At 36.1% G+C, this 19025-nt stretch overlaps 1 protein-coding gene across 1 annotated transcript in view; it reads right to left on the bottom strand.

The window, feature by feature from the left end:
- HDX (highly divergent homeobox) overlaps positions 1-19025 on the bottom strand; it is a 316379-nt gene that overhangs the window by 130751 nt on the left and 166603 nt on the right. Inside the window, exon 6 of the mRNA XM_049766600.1 lies at positions 11397-11598. Coding sequence (XP_049622557.1) covers positions 11397-11598 — 202 coding nt within the window. The remainder of the gene's footprint in view (positions 1-11396; positions 11599-19025) is intronic.

Raw genomic sequence — 19025 nt, 5'->3', positions numbered from 1 at the left:
TCTTTACATGACTGAAACCTAATCACAATCATATTTGTAATCAAGATGCTTAAATATATTATAAATAAAAAAATTTTTATATGTATTTAACCATATATATTTTTATTTTTTGTCTAGTTTCTGTTTCCATCTCTTTCCACCCCCAAATGCACCAGCAATATAATGTAGCACCATTTCTTCCTGTAAAAGCATACTAAAAAAGGGGACATCTTATGCATAAAAGCAAGCTCTTATCTACTAGGGATAAGAACCCATACATTTTTAGAATACACGGACACCTCCCACCTTGAACACATGTCATGTGGACCCAACTTAGACCCCAGGTGATTAGACACTGACTGTCCATCCTTGAATTTAAATCCTAGACTTAGAAATGACACAGTTTTCCACAACAGCTCCCAGAACCAAATCTCTCTGGGACATCCTTAATACTGCTCTGGCACCAACATGTGCCAGTTCTGATATAATATCCTGACAACGAGGAAATGGGAACAACTTGATCTAAGAACAGTTTGTCTTACCTCATCATCTAACAATAAGACAAAATCAGAAGACTTGTCACCCTTTGGTCTGTGCAAAATCCAAGATCGCTATCTACAGATGACGGGTTGTTACAATCATGACTGGGCAGAACGTATCCTGGGACCAATAAAAAAGCCCTAGTAAAAAAAAAAAAACCTAAAACAAAAACAAAAAAAGCCCTAGTCTAGGTTTTGGTCTACGATCTGTACAACAACCAAGATCTCTAATTCCAGAGGTCTGACTGAGACTATTGCAACTGAAAGTGTCTTCTGGAAACATAACAAAAGACTCTATACCAGGCTCCATATTAGGATCAGCACAATGACCAAGACCACCAACTACAGAAGACGATTAAAACGACAGTGAAGGAACAGAACTTCTAGAACCACAAAGAAAGTTTTTATCATAAGCTCCGTTCCTGGACCTGTGCAGATACCAAGATCTCTAGATACAGAGGTCTCATTTTATCACCCATGACAAAGCTGAAGCCTTCCATACATCACAAAGGCACCGAGGGGAGAGTAAATGAACATGCAAGGAGTCTATAGTTATTTCCATGACAGTATACTTCAAAAGTAGAGAAACCCTGTAGCTTTTAGGCCAAGGGAATTTCCTCTCTAATGTCCCCAATATTTACTGTGCCTAGGAAGGGAAAAAAAAGCACAAAATAATCTTTTTATTTATTTACCTATTTATTTAATTTTTTATTTCTTTGTTTTAGTATAGATATTGAAGTTGTTGTCTCCAATTTTTTATTTCTTTTTCTTTTTTTCCTTTTTGTGCTCTATTATATTTTTATTTCAGGACCGTGGTTATGTGGTGCTTGTCTTTATTTCTTAGTGCTCACTGGTTTTTTTTTAATTTGATATCTTCTTTTCTATGGTTGTGGTGTTTCACTTCCTTTTTCCCTTTTCTCTCTCAAACTGAGGTCGAGATCCTCTAGAAGTACTCCACCCATTTTTGGCTTATTTGACTTTTACCCCATTTTATTGCATTTCTTTTTTCAAACAAAACCACATAACTTGAACTATCTAGTTACGCCTCTCAAACAGAAAGGGAAATAATGGAGGGCATCAAGACAAAACAGTTGTATAATCAATAAGTTGTAAATTAGACACAGAGGGGACCACTTATACTAGCAGCCTGGGGAGTGAGGGTCGGGGATATGGGATGCAAGATGAGAACTTGGGTAGAGGTAGGACGTTAGTGATGGGAATTCCCCTAATACATTGTTAATATGTACCTAAAATATTACTGTGAAATAAATGTAAGCCACTTTGGTCAAAATGAAAATTATAAAAAAAACAACCAATTTAAATAGAACTGAGGTACATAAACCGAGACAACACAGTAGCCTGTCAGTAATGGGTAGAGTTTCAGAAAAAAAAGGCTCAGTTTGAATTCAGCTGAAGTGCATGAGACCAGCAAGAATGCAGACACTCCGCTTCACTCCATGGCTGTGCATTTCTTTCAGTCAAGGAGCTTCACAATAACACATAATAACAGTACCATACCAAAAAATTTACAATGAAAAAACTATGCAGAACTCCACCAAACCTTGTGGTTGAGATGCTAGTTCAGGATACCTACCAACAACAGCCATGTACATAAAATCTCTGATGAGGACTACAGAGGAAATGTAAAAGATGTGCAAAAATCTTAAAAACGATGGAACGGGCAACCCATAAGACATAAAAAGCTATGAGAATAGAAATGAGAACATTTCATTCGGAAATATCAGGGCTGAAAAACATAGTAGGTGAAATAAAGATCTCATTGGAAAGCCTCACCAGAAGAGTAAGAGCTGCTGAAGACAGAGTCACTGAAGTAAACGATGAGCTGCATAACATCTCCATAAAAAAGAAAAGTTTGGAAAACCTTAAAAGATATTGAACATATGATAATAAGACTCGGAGATTAACTTTATTAGAAAGAACATAAGAAACATTGGGGTCCCAGGAATCCAAGTAGAAAATCCCAATAAAAAAATTTACAGTCAAGGACATCATTGCTGAGAAATTTCCAGAGCTAAAAAGTGCATGTAACAACATCCTAAATTCCTGTAAAGTACCAGATAACAGAAATAAAAACAAAATCACCCCAAAACATATACAATTCACAAAAAATGAAAACTACAAAGAGGTGTAGAATAGCAAAAACACACAATCCAAAAGGGAAATTATATACAAAGGGGTATCCTTAAGATTTAAACAGATTTATCACAAGCAATGTTTTACAGCAGATTGATCACAAGAAAATTTCAAGTGGTGAGATACAGTGGTAAAAATAAACTAAATGAATGCTTCACAAGGGAGACTTTATTCAGTCAGATTTTCACTCAGGTTAGAAGGAAGGATGCACATCTTCACAAATAAACAAGAGCTCCAAAAGTTTACAGACTCAAAAACAACCTTAAAAGAATAGCTGAAAAGTCTAATTTAAGAAAAGGCAAATTCAACAAACACACCAAATGCCCACAAAAAAAATGACACTTAATCCCATGGTTATAATCTTTCACAACATCCAGACTAAATACACAAAATGAGAGCTGTTCCATGGCAAAATGGATCAAAATCTTGAATTTAAAATTTTTCTGTCTGCAAGAAACACATCTGAATATTTGGAGCAAACATAGACTCAATGTCAAAAGTTTGAGGACAAATATTCAAGCAAATAAATCCTTTAAAAGGCTGGCATATGAGCCAGAGCAGTGGTGCAGCAGTACGGTGTTTGCCTTGCAGGCAACTAGAACAGACTGAAGTTTGATTCCCTGCATCCCATATTGTCCTCCAAGCCAGGAGCAATTTCTGAGCTCATAGCCAGAAGTAAACCCTGAGTGTCACCAAGTGTGGCTCAAAAACAAACGAAAACAAAGCAAAAACAAAAAAATCTGGTATGGCCATCCTAATACCAAAAATATTGACTTTAAATTTATAAAGGTTATGAGACAAAGAAGAATATATATAAATTATCAAGGGAAATGTACAAGAAGAAATCACATCTTACATATATGAATCCAATAAGGAGCCAGAAATTATTTAAAACAATTTCTGATAGAAATGCATCAATAGCAATATTAGTGGAAGACTTCAACACTGAAGGTTGAAGCAAGATAGATAATGGATCTGAAGGAAGAAATGGAAAAAGAGTAGCTTAGTAGATATATATCTGGATCCTCATTCCCCAAGAGCTGAATAAACATTCTTTTCCAGGCCCAGAGAGATAGCACAACGGTGTTTGCCTTGCAAGCAGCCGATCTAGGACCAAAGGTGGTTGGTTCAAATCCCGGTGTCTCATATGGTCCCCTGTGCCTGCCAGGAGATATTTCTGAGCAGACAGCCAGGAGTAACCCCTGAGCACTGCCGGGTGTGGCCCAAAAACCAAAAACAAACAAACAAAAAAAACATTCTTTTCCAATGCACATGGGAATATGTAGGATAAACCAGATATTAGGCAACAAAACATACTTCCATAAAATAAAGAGAATAAAAATTGTATGAAATACCTTCTCAGATCATTATACACTGAAATTAGAAGTGAATTACAAACAAACACTGAGAAAAAATTTAAACCTGTAAATTAAACAGCTCTAATTTGAATAGCAAGTGGGTAAGAGATGAAATCAAGGAAGAAATAAAAAGATTCGGGAAACAAATGAGAAAAAATCAAGAATTATCATAATTTTGGGACATGGCAAAAACAGTATTAAGAGGAAAATTTATAGCTTTTCAAGCATTCATAGGAAGAAAGAAAACTTACATAAACAATTTAATGACATGGCCAAAAATTTTTTGTAAAGCAACAAAATGAAATCAAAATAGGCAGACAGAGAAAGTAACAAAGTTGAAAGCAGAAATTAGTGAACTAAAACTGGAAACAAAACAAAACAAAAAAGAAACAATCCAAGGGGGTCAATGAAAGTAAGAGTTGGTCCTCTGAAAAAGTAAACAAGATCGATAACCACTATCAAGATTCACAAAGAAAGAGAAACGTTATAAACCCAATTAGAAATGAAAAGGTGAATTTACTACAGATAATGCAGTAATTTAAAGAGTAAAGAGTAATCAGAGATTACTTTGAGAAATTATATGCTACAAAGCAATTAAATCTGGAAGAAATAGATAATTTTTGAACTCTTATAACTTCCCATGGTTGAACCAAAATGAACTGGAATATCTGAACACAGCTATCACTTATGAGAAAATGAAACTTACGATCAAAAGGCTTCCTTCACACAATAATTCAGGCCCAGATGGAATTACTAGTGAATTCTTTCAAACCTTTAAAGAGGACTTACTGCTAATCCTTTTCAAGATCTTCCAGGAAATTGAAGAAAGAGAAACACTCCCAAATAGTTTCTATGAAACTAACAACACACTGATAAAAAAGGAGAGGTACTACAATAAAGAGAACTACAGGAAAATTTCCTTGATTAACACAGATGCAACGATCTTCTACAAAATTCTACCAAGTAGGATCCAATGATTCTCTAAGGATTTCAGAGATGCAAGGACGGTTTAACTTATGTAATTCAAACAAGATAATACACCATATCAACAAAAAGAATGATAAAAAATAATAGGATTATATAAATATATGCAGAAAAATAATTTGACCATGTCCAATACCCATTTATGATAAAAACTCTCAACAAGATGGGAATGGAAGAAAAAAGTTATTATAGTCTATGAAATTTAAACAAGCCCTGGGCAAAATATTACACTCAATGAAGACAAACTAAACATCTTTCCTCTAAGGTATAATACTAACCAATTTCCCCCTCTCAACACTTTTATTCATAATAGTACTGAAAGCACTTGTCATAGCAATCAAGAAAGAAAATTATTCAGGGACATGCAAAGGAAAGGAAAAAATCAATATCTCACTAATTGCAAATGACAGGATACAATATTTAAAAAATCATAAAGAATCAACCAAGCACTTCTAGATACAATATATTTATATAGTAAAGTAGAAGGCTACAAAATTAAAATATATAAATCTATAGTGTTTTATATAGAAATAATGAAAGAGAAGAAACAATCATGAAAAACAATCCCACTCACAATTGTGCCTTATAAAATCAAGTACCTTGGATTCAACTTAACTAAAGAGGTAAAAAAGCAATACAACTAATCTATAAAACACTGCTTCAAGAAATAAAAGAAGACAAACAGAAATGAAAATATATGCTCTGCTAATGGGTTGGTAGGATTAACATAATTAAAATGACAAAGCTTCACAAAGCATTGTACAGGTTGAATGCAATCTCTCTAAGAATACCCATGACATATATGAAAGAAGTGGATCAGGCACTCCTGAAGTTTATTTGGAACAATAAATGTCCAGGAATCGCTAAGACATTGCTTGGTAAAAATAAGATGGAGGCATCGTTTTCTCCAACTTTAAAATGTATTATAAAGCAATCATTATTTAAAAAAAAACCAGCATGATATTGGAATAGAAGCAGTACCTCAGATCAATGGATTAGACTGGAATACCCTGAAATGGACCCACAGGTTCAGGAACAATAACATTTTTATGAAGGAGTAAAATAAAAAATGGAACTGGAAAACCTCTTCAATAATTGGTGCTAGAAAAACTGATCAATTTCATGCAAAAAATGAACTCAGGCCAATTTTTACCATATACAATGGTCAAATCAAAGTGGAATAAAAATGTAAAATCAAATCTGAAATCATAAGGTGCATAGAAGAAAATATAGGCAGAAAACTCCAGTATATTAATACTAAAGACATCTTAAAAATGAAATACCACGGATAAAGAAAGTTGAGGCAAAGCTACACAAATACAACAACAATAATTCAGAAGATTCTGAACTTCAAAGAATACAAGCCCCATAAGATAAAGGGTTAAGATCTAAGATATACAAGGCAGTGATTGAACTTTGTAAGAGATAAACATCTAACCCTATCAAAAATGGGGAGAAACAATGATTAGGCATTTTCTCAAAGAAGAAATACAGGTGGCCAAAATCTTCATGGAAATATGATCCACATCATGATCATGTAAATAAAAACATGATGAGGTATCATTTCACATCATATAGAATTGCATATGTCACAAAGTACAAGGAAAAAAAGTGCTGGCATGGATGAGGGGAGAAAGGGTGTCTAATTCACTGTTGATGGAAATATCATCTAGTCCAGTGTAGATAATTCCTCACACCTTAATTCTGAGGGGAAAGGGTAAGCTGATCTAAAATAGGGCCAGTGAATATTCCAAAACAAGCTGGAGAGGAAAAACAAGAGATGGAGAACTTTCACATAAGTGGAGACAGAGAAAGACATGATAGAGATGCATATTATACTGGAAATAAAGATCCGTCCCCAAACTGAAGAACAGAAGTTCTTCCTTCACAGATGTGATTTATATATATAAATTTATATATGTAAAAAGAAAGCCATATTTAATTGGAGTAAAAAACAAATAATTCAAGAGTCCAACCACCCTTTCTAAATAACAATAAGAATACATATTACATTTCTAAAGGAAGTGGATCAAATATTCCTGAAATTCATTGGAAAAATAAGTACCCACGAATAGCTAGAGCAGCCATTAGGAAAAATAATATTAGAGGCATCACTTTCCCCATCTTTAAATTATAGTACAAAGCATGGTACTGGAATAAAGATAAACCCTTAGATCAATGTAATAGACTGAATATTCAGAGAATGTTCCCCTGACATACAACCAATGAGCTTTTGATAATGGGGCAAGAAATGCAAAATGGAGCAATAAAGCCTCTTCAACAAGTGGTATAGGGAGAACTGTTTAGCCACATTCAAAAAAGCAAACTCAGAACTCCATCTAACACCTTGCACAAAGGCCAAATCCAAATGGATTAAAGACCTTGATACCAGACCCAAAACCATAGATATATAGAAAACTACATAGGTAAAACATTCCATGGCATTGAGTCTATAGGTACCTTCAAGGAAAAAAACAACACTCTTCGAACAAACAGAGATAAAAATCGATGGGACTATATGAAACTGAGAAGCTTCTGCACCTCAAAGGAAATAGTGACTAGAATACAAAGACAACCCATAAAATGGGAAAAACTATTCACCCAACACCCATCAGATAAGAAGCTAATAAATAAGATATACAAGGTACTAACAGAACTTAACAAGAAAAAAACATCTAACCCCATCAAAAACTGGGGAGTAGAAATGAACAAACAATTATTCAAAGAAGAAATACAAATGGCCAAAAAAATGAAAATAAGCAGTGCTGGTGGGGATTTGAAGAGAAAGGAACCCTTTTTCACTGCTGGTGAGAATGCCGTCTAGTCCATCCTTTATGGAAAGCGATATATAGATTCAACTAAAAACTAGAAATGGAGTTCCCTTATGATCCAGCTATACCATTCTTAGGGATATACCCTAAGAACACAAAATATAATCAAAAATCCCTTCTTCACACCTATATTCATTGCAGCACTATTTACAATAGCCAGACTCTGGAAACAACCAAGATGCCCTTCAACAGATGAATGGCTAAAGAAACTGTGGTACATATACACAATGGAATGTTATGTAGCCGTCAGGAGAAATGAAGTCATGAAATTTTCCTATACATGGATGTACATGGAATCTATTATGCTGAGTGAAATAAGTCAGACGGAGAGAATAGTCTCCCTCAGCTATGTTTTTGTAAGAACAATAAAAGTAATTTTTACAAAAATTCCCAGAGACAAACGAGAGGAGGGCTGGAAGGTCCAGATCACAATTGTATTTGTAATCAAGGATTTTAAATAAAGATAATAATTAAATAAAAGAAAACAATTCCAATTCACATTAGTGCCACTCAAACTCAAATATCTTGGAGTCAACTTAACCAAAGACATAAAGAACCTATACAAAGAAAACTATAAAACCCTGCTCCAAGAAATAAGGGAGGACACGTGGAAATGGAAACACCCTGCTCATGGATTGGCATTTTTAACATCATTAAAATGGTAATACTCCCCAAAGCACATACAGATTTAATGTGACCCCTCTAAAGTTACCCATGTTATTCTTTAAAGAAGTGGATTAAACACTTCTGAAATTCATTTGGAACAATAAACACCCTCGAATAGCTAAATTAATCATTGGGTAAAGGAATATGGGAGGCATTACTTTCTCCAGCTTTAAACTGTATTACGAAGCAATAGTTACAAAAACAGCATGGTATTGGAATAAAGACGGACCCTCAGATCAGTGGAATAGGGTTGAGTACTCAAATAATATTTCCCAGAGATACAATCACCTAATTTTTGATAAAGGAGCAAGAAATCCTAAATGGATCAAGAAAAGCCTCTTCAACAAGTGGTGTTGACACAACTGAATAGCCACTTGCAAAAAAGCGAACTCAGACCCCCAGCTAACATCATGTATGAAGCTAAAATCCTAATGGATTAAATACCTTGACATCAGACCTGAAACCGTAATGTATATAGAACAATATGTAGGTAGACTCTCCATAACATTGAGACTAAAGCATTTTCAAAAAGGAAACTGCGTCTCCAAACAAGTGGAAGCACAGGTAAACAGATGGGGATATATTAAGCTGAGAAGCTTCTGCACGTCAAAGGAAACAGTGCCCAGGATACAAGAGCCACCACTGAGTGGGAGAAACTATTCACCCAATGCCCATCAGATAAGGGGATAATATTCCAAATATACAAGGCACTGACAGAAATTTACAAGAAAAAAAACATCTAATCTCATCAAAAATGGAAAGAAGAAATGGACAGACACTTAGAAAAACTAAAGAAATACAAATGGCCAAAAGGCACATGAAAAAAATGCTGCACATTTTTTTCTAACTAATCATCAGGGAAATGCAAATCAAAACAACAATGTTGTACCATTTCACACCATAGCTATTGGTGCACATCACAAAAAAATGAGAACAAGCAGTGCTTGCGGGGATGTGGAGAGAAAGGAACTCTTATTCACTGCTGGTGGGAATGCCTTCTTGACCAACCTTTATATAAAGCAATATGAATATTCCTCCAAAAACTGGAAATTAAGCTCCCATATGATTCAGCTATACCACTCCTAGGCATATATCCTAGGAACACAAAAATATAATTAAAAAAAATCCCTTCCTCGCACCTATATTCATTGCAGCGCTATTTACAATAGCCAGACTCTGGAAACAACCAAGTTTCCCTTCAACAAATCAATGGCTAAAGAAAATGTGGTACATATACACAATGGAAAATTTGCAGCTTCAGGAGAGATGAAGTCATGAATTTTTTCTATAAATGTATGTACATGGAATATATTATGCTGGTGAAATAAGTCAGAGGGAAAGAGATAGATGCAGCATAGTTTCATTCATTCATGGGTTTTAAGAAAAATAAAATACATTCTTGCAATAATTTTCAGCGACATAAGAGAGGAGGGCTGGAACTTCCTGCTCATTACATGAAGCTGTCCACAAAGAGTTATGAGTGCAGATAAAGGAATAACTGCATTGGGAACTATCATATCAATGTGAATGAATGAGGGAAATATTAAACCTGTCTAGAGTATAGGTGAGAGGCTTGGGGAAGAAGAAGATTAAAAAAAGATAAAGCACAAGGTTTGGTCAGAATGGGAATTCACACCATTGAAAGTAATATAAATTAGTATATCCATTACTGACAATTTTTATAGAGGCTTTCCAAATGACTGAAAATAGGAGAACATGATCACAGTTCTTTTTTCTAGGTATACACTCAGAAAAATAAAATGTCTTCTTCAAAAAGTGATCAACATCATTCCATGTTTACTATAGCGTTATTCATAGTAGAAAATATAAGGAAACAACTTTCTTTCAACAGATAAATAAATAAAATTGTCTGTTATACAAAGAAATATTGTATAGTTTTATTTAGAGATCTTGCCATATGCAATGATATGAATGAATCTAGAGGATATAATACTTAGTGAAATAAGTGAGGTGGGGTTGGTGATGTGGTGCTAGAGTTAAGGTTTCTGCCTTGCAAGCGCTAGCCAAGGAAGGACCGCGGTTCAATCCCTTAGCGTCCAATATGGTTCCCCCAAGCCAGGGGCAATTTCTGAGAGCTTAGCCAGGAGTCACCCCTGAGCATCAAACAGGAGTGGCCCCCCCAAAAAAATAGAAAATAAGTGAGGTAGAAAAAGAAAACTGTGAACTCACTTAACTGTGAGGAATATAAAACAAATAAATAAAAACAAAATAGCATAAACATAGAAGCATAAGGTAAAAGTATAATTAATTGTTTTACTCAAGGGGGACAGAAAAGGAAGAAAAAATTTTTTTGGTTTTTTGGCCACACTCTGTGAGCTCAGGGGTTGCTCCTGGCTATGTTGTCAGAAATCACTCCTGGCTTGGGTGACCATTGGGATGCCAGGGAATTGAACCATGGTCTGTCCTCACTAGCACATGCAAAGCAGATGCCTTACCACTTTTGCCACCACTCCGGTCCCAGGAAGAAATATTTTTTAACAGGGACTGAGTTAGAATTATAATGGAAGAATAAGTGGAAAGATAAAATATACAACAAGTTGGTTATAGTATCAATAATATCTTGTATACTAGAAATTTGCTGAGTAAATACATTTTATGTAATCTCACTATAATCAAAAATATTAATTCTGGAGTCCCTTGGATATTTTAAATAGATTTACTGTTATAATCATTTCATTGTCCACATCATATTAAAACATCACGTATAAGTTATATACAAGCATTGTTAAGAAAATAAAATAAAAATAATTCTTTACAAATGTCTAGCCACATATTTTAACACTATTTTAATTAAAGTAAGATGAAAGGAAATAAAACATAAAGTTTATAAAACTACTTTTTAAAAGATACAGCATATGAAATACCTTGGAAGCTTCCTTCAGACAAACAGATGGATATTCCATCATTTCTGTCATTATCTTCTCCTTCGGTACCATCTTCTCCCGGTGTGAATGCACACAAAGAATCAGAATCCAGCTGCTCAGAAAAATCAGCAGGACCTCCTCTTGGAGGTGGAACCTCAATACCCATTAAACGATATTTTCTTCTTCGATTCCCAATCCATGTCTTTATAAGAAAAATACAAAAGGAAATTTTAAATGTGAAAAATATAGCAATTCTGGGCACTAAAATAATAATTGTTGCTCTACACATGAATTTAAAAATGAAAGTGTACATTTTCTGACTGAAACACAACTACAAACATGTTTCTAACCATCATGCTCAAATAAAGAAATTACTTTTCAAAATCTCAATCAGGGACAGAAAAATAAATATGAATCAAAAAAGATAATACATTGGGCAAGACTTGAAATTCAACACTGTATGCCTTGAGTAATGCCAGGCATGACTCCTAAAAGATTCAGAAGTAAGTCCTGACTCCAAAGCTAATGCATACATGCATAGGTGCATACACAGTATAATAGAACATTTTATTAATTAAGCTAACATAAAACAATTGTTTTATTTTTAATACATTAGTATCAAAAATCATATTCATATAATTTTTCAGACTTTAACACACACCCTACTGTAGAATGCTTTTGTATTATTTAATTTTTTCATGAACAAAATAATCTATAAAATATTTCAAAAGTAAAACAAATTGATTACTTTGTTCAAGAGATCGTGCATACAGTTACAACTGTAGTTCAAATTCTATTTTACATCTAGCATTTCCTTGGTGAAATGTGCCTTCTATTAATTTTTTGGCTCCATATTGATTATGTTATTAAAATACTCATCTTGGGAGAAGCTGGAGGAAAGGGTGCCCCAATACTCTGCTTGGACCTGCAGAAATCAGCACAACTTGGTGACCTAGCCTCACAACAGGAAGAGCTGGAGGCAAGTGTGTCCCAACTGTCTGCTGAAGAGCTGGCAAGACTGGTGCAATGAGATAACATGGCTAATCCACTCCACTTCCTGGCTGCATATTTATTCTAGTCAATAAATGCCAGCACAGCATATAAAAAATATCACACGCCAAAGGTCACAATGAGAAAACAACATAGAACCCCACAATGTGCAGATAATGAAGATGTAGCTCTGAAGTCCTGAAAAAAAATGCTCATCTATGTAGCCTCTTTGTTAAGGAGTTTAGAGAGGCAATGTGGGGGGATGTTCAAAGAACTCAAAGAAACCATTAAACAGATAGCCATAAGACTCAAGAAGATCTGAGAGTATTCCTAAATGGAATTTTAATGGGACCATAGAATATTCTTCTCATTTCTATCTCCCCTACCACCCTCCTGGGGGCTAGGGCCAGCACAGGTTATCTGTCCTACAGGGTAAGACAGGTGGGTGCAGGGAGTGGTGGAAAATTGTAGCTAATTTACAATGATACCATAATGCTAATAATTTTAGATTGCTTTTAGGAAAATAAAAGGGATGCTCTAGACCCTCTGGACAATATTTCATGGTATAAACTTTCTATACAGTGCTCAATACCATATCACTTAGTTTTCTGGAAGGCTCTATACACAATCTAATCTACAAGCCTTTCCCCAGTAAAGTTTACCTTCACCAACCAGGAATGGTCCAGAAAATGGAAAACTTTACAGTAGACTTGCTGGCTTTAATTTATTTATATTTATTTTATTTTATTTTGTTAAAGAATTCTGTTATTTTTCACTTGGATCAGCTTTTTGATTGCAACCCATGAATCAATCCTTAGTGTCTATTGATATATACACGAGTGTATAAGTTTGCCATGCCAATGTCTAATGTCTGTCTGTAATAGATATAAATTCCATGGTATAGACTCCCCATACAGTCCTCATTAATATATCACTTAGCTTTTTAGACTTGAAATTATGATTGTTTTTAAGAAGGCTCTATATACAAACTAATCCATGAAGTCTTTCTTCAGTAAAGTTCATCCTCACCAACCATGATTGGCCTAAAAATAGAACACCTTTACAGACTTGCCAGCTTTACATTTTTTTCTTTTCAACTGTTCTGTCCCATATCACCTGTGTCAGCTTTTCAAAAGTAACCCATGGATTAATCTTCTGTTTCTGCCAATGTCTGCTCATGAGTGTATGTGTTTGCCATACCAAAGTCTAATGTCCATCTGTAATAGATATAATGACTGTGTTGTATATTGTTCTCCCCTATCATAGATAACTCCAATGTCCCCCTTTGCTTACCACCTTACAAACCCTTTTCAAGCCCTTTATGTCCTCTCCCCACATTTAATCGTTTTTACCCTCAGTCCTTAACTCCTCATGAAACAGAACATTCTCCCCATCCCAGCCAAATGCCAACCAGCTCCCAAAGTGAAAAGACAGATTCTCAGCCTGAGAAGAAACCGATACTCTGCTGCTTTTGATTGGATCTCAGGAGTCCCTTTTCCTCCATCCCCTTTCAATTTTGCTTTCAACCAGATTTGGTTGCTGAGAAGTCCCCTGCTTGAGGACATTTTCTGATATGTGACTGCTAGGAGCCATTTTCTTTAGACTCCACAAAACCACAGGTTGAAACTGCAATCAGGATTTTACCTCTCCTCTGACTATTTCAAAAGACATAAAGGGGACATATACATCTCCTCTGAATATCTATTTATATCTATTCCATTACCAGGCATAAACTTTATCGAATATCTTCTTCTGAAGCAGCAATTTTCCCCATCTTCGGGGTCTGTTTAGTACAGAATCCTAGTAGATAATTCTCTGCTTAGAGTTCATGTAAGAAAAAAGTGATGTGAGTTGTTGGTCTTGTTACCTCAGCCACAACATGCACCAGTAATAGCTTGTGCCATTGTTCCTTCGCATAGGCACATCAAAATGGGAAATGTTTACATATGCAAGCAAGTTCTTATCTAATAAAGATAGAAATGCACAAAATTTTATACTGCAATGGGGATTTACACTCTGAACACTTGGCATAGTGACTTGGCCTAGACCTCAATAGACTGGACATTGGAATTAGCTGCTCTGCTGTGTCTCTGAAGCACAGCATCCATCTCGGGTCTTTGCACTGCTTGCTTCAGCCTGGGAACTTTGATCCTCTCTGGTATCCTTCCCTGAGGGTGTGCCTTCTCCTGAGGTTAGTCTTCCCTGCCGAAAGATTGTGGAATTAGCTGCTCTGCTGTGTCTCTGAGGCACAGCATCCATTTTGGGCCTTCACTCTGCTTGCTTCGGCCTGGGAACTTTATCCTCTCTGGCTTCTTTTCCTGAGGGCGTGCCTTCTCCTGGGGTGAGTCATCCCTGACCAAAGACTGTGGAATTAGATTCTCTGCTGTGTCTCGGAAGCACAGCCTACATCTTGGACCTTGACTATGCTTGCTTCAGCCTGGGAACTTTGTCCTCTCTGGAATCCTTCCCTGAGGATGTGACTTCTCCTGAGGTAAGTCGTCACTGGCCAGAGCCTGTGGAATTAGCTCTTCTACTGTGTCTCTGAAGCACAGCATCCATCTTGGGACTTCACACTGTTTGTTTCAGCCTGGGAAATTTGATCCTCTCTGGCGTCCATCCCTGAGGGTGTGCCTTCTCCTGAGGTGAGTTTTCCTGCCAACAGAGGGTGGAGACAGAAGAGCACAGACGCTCCACTTCAGTGCGAGTCCGACCACATCACCTAGACAATGAATACCACCACAACACGTAGAAAAACCCACAATACAAGTGTGACAATAGGAAAACAACAGAAATAAACACCAGGCATAGAGAATGAAGATGACAACTTTGATGCCCCGAAAATAGCCAAGCACCTAGTTAAGTTTCTCAGATAAGTAGTTTCTAGATGAAATATGGAGGATGTTCACAGCACTCAAAGAAAGCATAGATCGAATTGAACAAAACACTAATAAGAATCAAGAAAATATAAAGATAGAATTCAGAAAACTCCAAACTGAAATTACAGGTCAAATAGCAGATCTGAAAAACTCAATAGAAGAATTGAAAAACTCAGTGGAAAACCTTTGCAGCAGGGTAACAGCAGCTGAGGATAGAATTAGTGAGCTGGAAGATGAGATGCATAACACTCCATATAGAGAAGAGAAAATCCTTAAAGCAAATGACAAGACAATGGAAAAATTATTCAAAGAAATTGAACAAATGAAAATAGAATTTTGATAATATCAACAGAAACAATTTAAGAATCATTGAAGTCCCAGAGACCCAGGAAGAAAATCTCCAGGAAGAATTAACAGTCAAGAACATCATCACAGAAAAACTACTAGAGCTAAAAAAATAAATGTGATCAAATCCTGCATGCCCTAAGAGTAACAACTAAGGGCCCGGAGAGATAGCACAGCAGTGTTTGCCTAGCAAGCAGCCAATCCAGGACCAAAGGTGGTTGGTTCGAATCCCGGTGTCCCATATGGTCCCCCGTGCCTGCCAGGAGATATTTCTGAGCAGACAGCCAGGAGTAACCCCTGAGCACCGCCGGTGTGGCCCAAAAACCAAAAAAAAAGAGTAACAACTAAAATAGACCCCAGGAAAAACACATTCTAGTCACAATGACAAATTACACAGAGATAGACAGAATATTGAAAGCAGCACGATCAAAAAGAGAAATTCATTAAAGGGAGCATCCTTGAGATTTATAGCAATATGTCAAAAGAAACTCTCAAGGCCAGAAGGCAGTGGTGGGACATAGTGACAAAACTCAGTGAAATAAAGTCTTCACCTAGAACACTGCACTCAGCAAAACTCACTTTCAGGTTTGAAGGAAGTATACATAGCTTCACAGATAAACAAAAGCTCAGAAACTTTACAGACTCAAAACCAACCTTAAAAGAAAAACTGAAAGGTCCAATTTAAGACAAGACTGACCAATATACACAACACACTTCTGCACAATCATGGCACTAAATCCCATAATAATTATCTCTTTCAATGTCAATTAACTAAATACACCAGTTAAGACACAAAGTGGCTATGTGGATCAAAAAACTGATTCCAACCTTCTGCTGCCTACAAGAAACACATCTGAATAGTCAGAACAAATATAGACTCAAAATAAAAGGCTGGAGGAAAATCATCCAAGCAAACAACACCCTTAAAAAGTAGTGGCCATACTAATATCAGATGACACCATCTTTACACTCGTAAATGTTGTAAGAGACAAAGATGGACAATTTTGTACTAATCAAGGGATATGTAAATCAGGAAAAAATCACTCTCCTAAACATATAAGCAACCAATGAGGTACCAGAAAAATATTTAATAAAATTGTTGACAAATCTGAAAAAGGATATCAAAAACAACATGATAATTTTGGGAGAACTCAACATGGCCCTGTCAACACTTGATAGGTCAACAGACTGAAACCCAACAAATATATACTAGACCTGAAAAGAGAAATGGAAGAAAGAGGCCTAGTAGATATATATAGGCCAATTCACCTCCAGAAACCTGAAATACATTCTTCTCCAATGCACATGGGTCATTCTCCAGGATAGACCACATGCTGGCACATAAAACATACCTCCATAATATCATGAGGATAGAACTTTTGCAAGCTATCTTTGCTGACCACAAGGCTCTGAAATTAGATGTGAACTACAAAGAGACACAGAAGAAAAACTTTAACACCTGGAAATTAAACAGCTTTAAACAGCCTACTACTGAATGACCAGTTGGTCTCAGATGAAATAAAAGAGAAAATCAAAACTTTCCTGGAAACAAATAACAATGAAGACACAAACTATCAGAATCTATGGAAAACAGCAAAAGCTGTATTGAGAGGAAAATTTATAGCTTTATAAGCACACATCAGGAAGAAAGCCGGGACATACCTGAATAGTTTAATGAAGCAGCTTATAGAATTAGAAAATGATCAAGAAAACAAACCAAAGCCTGTCTAGAGTACAGGCTGGTGTGGGGTGGGGAGGAAGGACACTTGGGGTATTGGTGATGGGAATGTTACACTGGTGAAGGGTATATAAGAAGAAAGAAAGAAAGAGAGAAAGAGAGAAAGAAAGAAAGAAAGAAAGAAAGAAAGAAGAAAGAAAGAAAGAAGAAAGAAAAAGAAAAAGAAGAAAGAAAGAAAGAAAGAAAGAAAGAAAGAAAAGAAAGAAAGAGAGAGAGAGAGAGAGAGAAAAAAAGAAAGAAAGAAAAAGAAAGAGAGAAAAAGAAAGAAAGAAAGAAAGAAAGAAAGAAAGAAGAAAGAAGAAAAGAAAGAAAGAAAGAAAGAAAGAAAGAAAGAAAGAGAAAAAGAAAGAAAGAAAGAAAGAAAGAAAGAAAAAGAAAGAAAGAACAAAGAAAAAAAGATAGAAGATAGAAGAAAGAGAGCGAAAAAGAAAGAAAGAGAGAAAGAGAGAGAAAAAGAAAGAAAGAAAGAAAAAAAGAAAGAAAGAAAGAGAGAGAAGAGAGAAAGAAAGAAGAAGAAAGAGAGAAGAGAGAGAAAGAAAGAAAGAAAGAAAGAAAGAAAGAACGAAAAATAAAGAAAGAAAGAAAGAAAGAGAAAGAAAGAAAGAAAGAAAGAAAGAAAGAAAGAAAGAAAGAAAGAAAGAAAGAAGAGGAAAGGAAGGAAGGAAGGAAGAAGGAAGGAAGGAAGGAAGGAAGGAGGAAGGAAGGAAGGAAGGAAGGAAGAAGAAGAAGAAGAAAGAAAGAAGAAAGAAAGAAAGAAAGAAAGAGAAAGAAAGAAAGAAAGGAAGGAAGGAAGGAAGGAAGGAAGGAAGGAAGGAAGGAAGGAAGGAAGGAAGGAGGAAGGAAGGAAGGAAGGAAGGAAGGAGGAAGGAAGGAAGGAAGGAAGGAGGAGAAGGAAGGAAGGAGGAAGGAAGGAAGGAAGGAAGGAGGAAGGAAGAAAGAAGAAGGAAGAAGAAAAAGGAAGAAAGAAAGAAAGAAAAGAAAGAAAGAAAGAAAGAAAGAAAGAAAGAAGAAAGAAAGAAAGAAAGAAAGAAAGAAAGAAAGAAAGAAAGAGAGAAAGAAAGAAGAAAGAAAGAAAGAAAAAAAGAAAGAAAGAAGAAAGAAAGAAAGAAAGAAAGAAGAGAAAGAAGAAAGAAAGAAAGAGAGAGAAAGAAGAAAGAAAGAAAGAAAGAAAGAAAGAAAGAAAGAAAGAAAGAAAGAAAGAAAGAAAGAAAGAACCGAGAAGGGTGCAGAAGCCATCTTGGGTCATGCTGTTCTCAGCTGCCTGAGACTGGATTTCATCAGCATTTTGCTGGTAATCCTGCCTACTTCAGAGGAGGGTTGGGGCATACACACACTGATTCCTGCTGGTTTCTGCCAGGAGTCAGAAGGGCACAGAAGCCATCTTGGGCCATGCAGTTTCCAGCTGCCTGAGACTGAATTTCATCAGTGTTTCTGCTGGTGATCCTGCCTGCTTCGGAGGTGGGTCAGGAGGTACACACACTGATTCCTGCTGGTTTCTGCTGGGAGCCAGAAGGGCGCAGAAGCCATCTTGGGCCATGCAGTTTCCAGGTGCCTGAGACAGGATTTCATCAGCGTTCCTGCCGGTGATCCTGCCTGCTTCAGAGTGAGAGACAGAATTGAGGAAGTCTGCTGGAACTCAGATGCCAACTCCCCTATCTGCCTGTCTTCTGTGCTGTGCTC

The sequence above is a fragment of the Suncus etruscus genome, chromosome X (genome assembly GCF_024139225.1).
Source record: "Suncus etruscus isolate mSunEtr1 chromosome X, mSunEtr1.pri.cur, whole genome shotgun sequence".
In the NCBI taxonomy this organism is placed as follows: Eukaryota; Metazoa; Chordata; class Mammalia; order Eulipotyphla; family Soricidae; genus Suncus; species Suncus etruscus.
The sequence above is the reverse complement of the archived record's forward strand: the minus strand, read 5'-3'. Positions and strand labels throughout refer to the sequence as shown.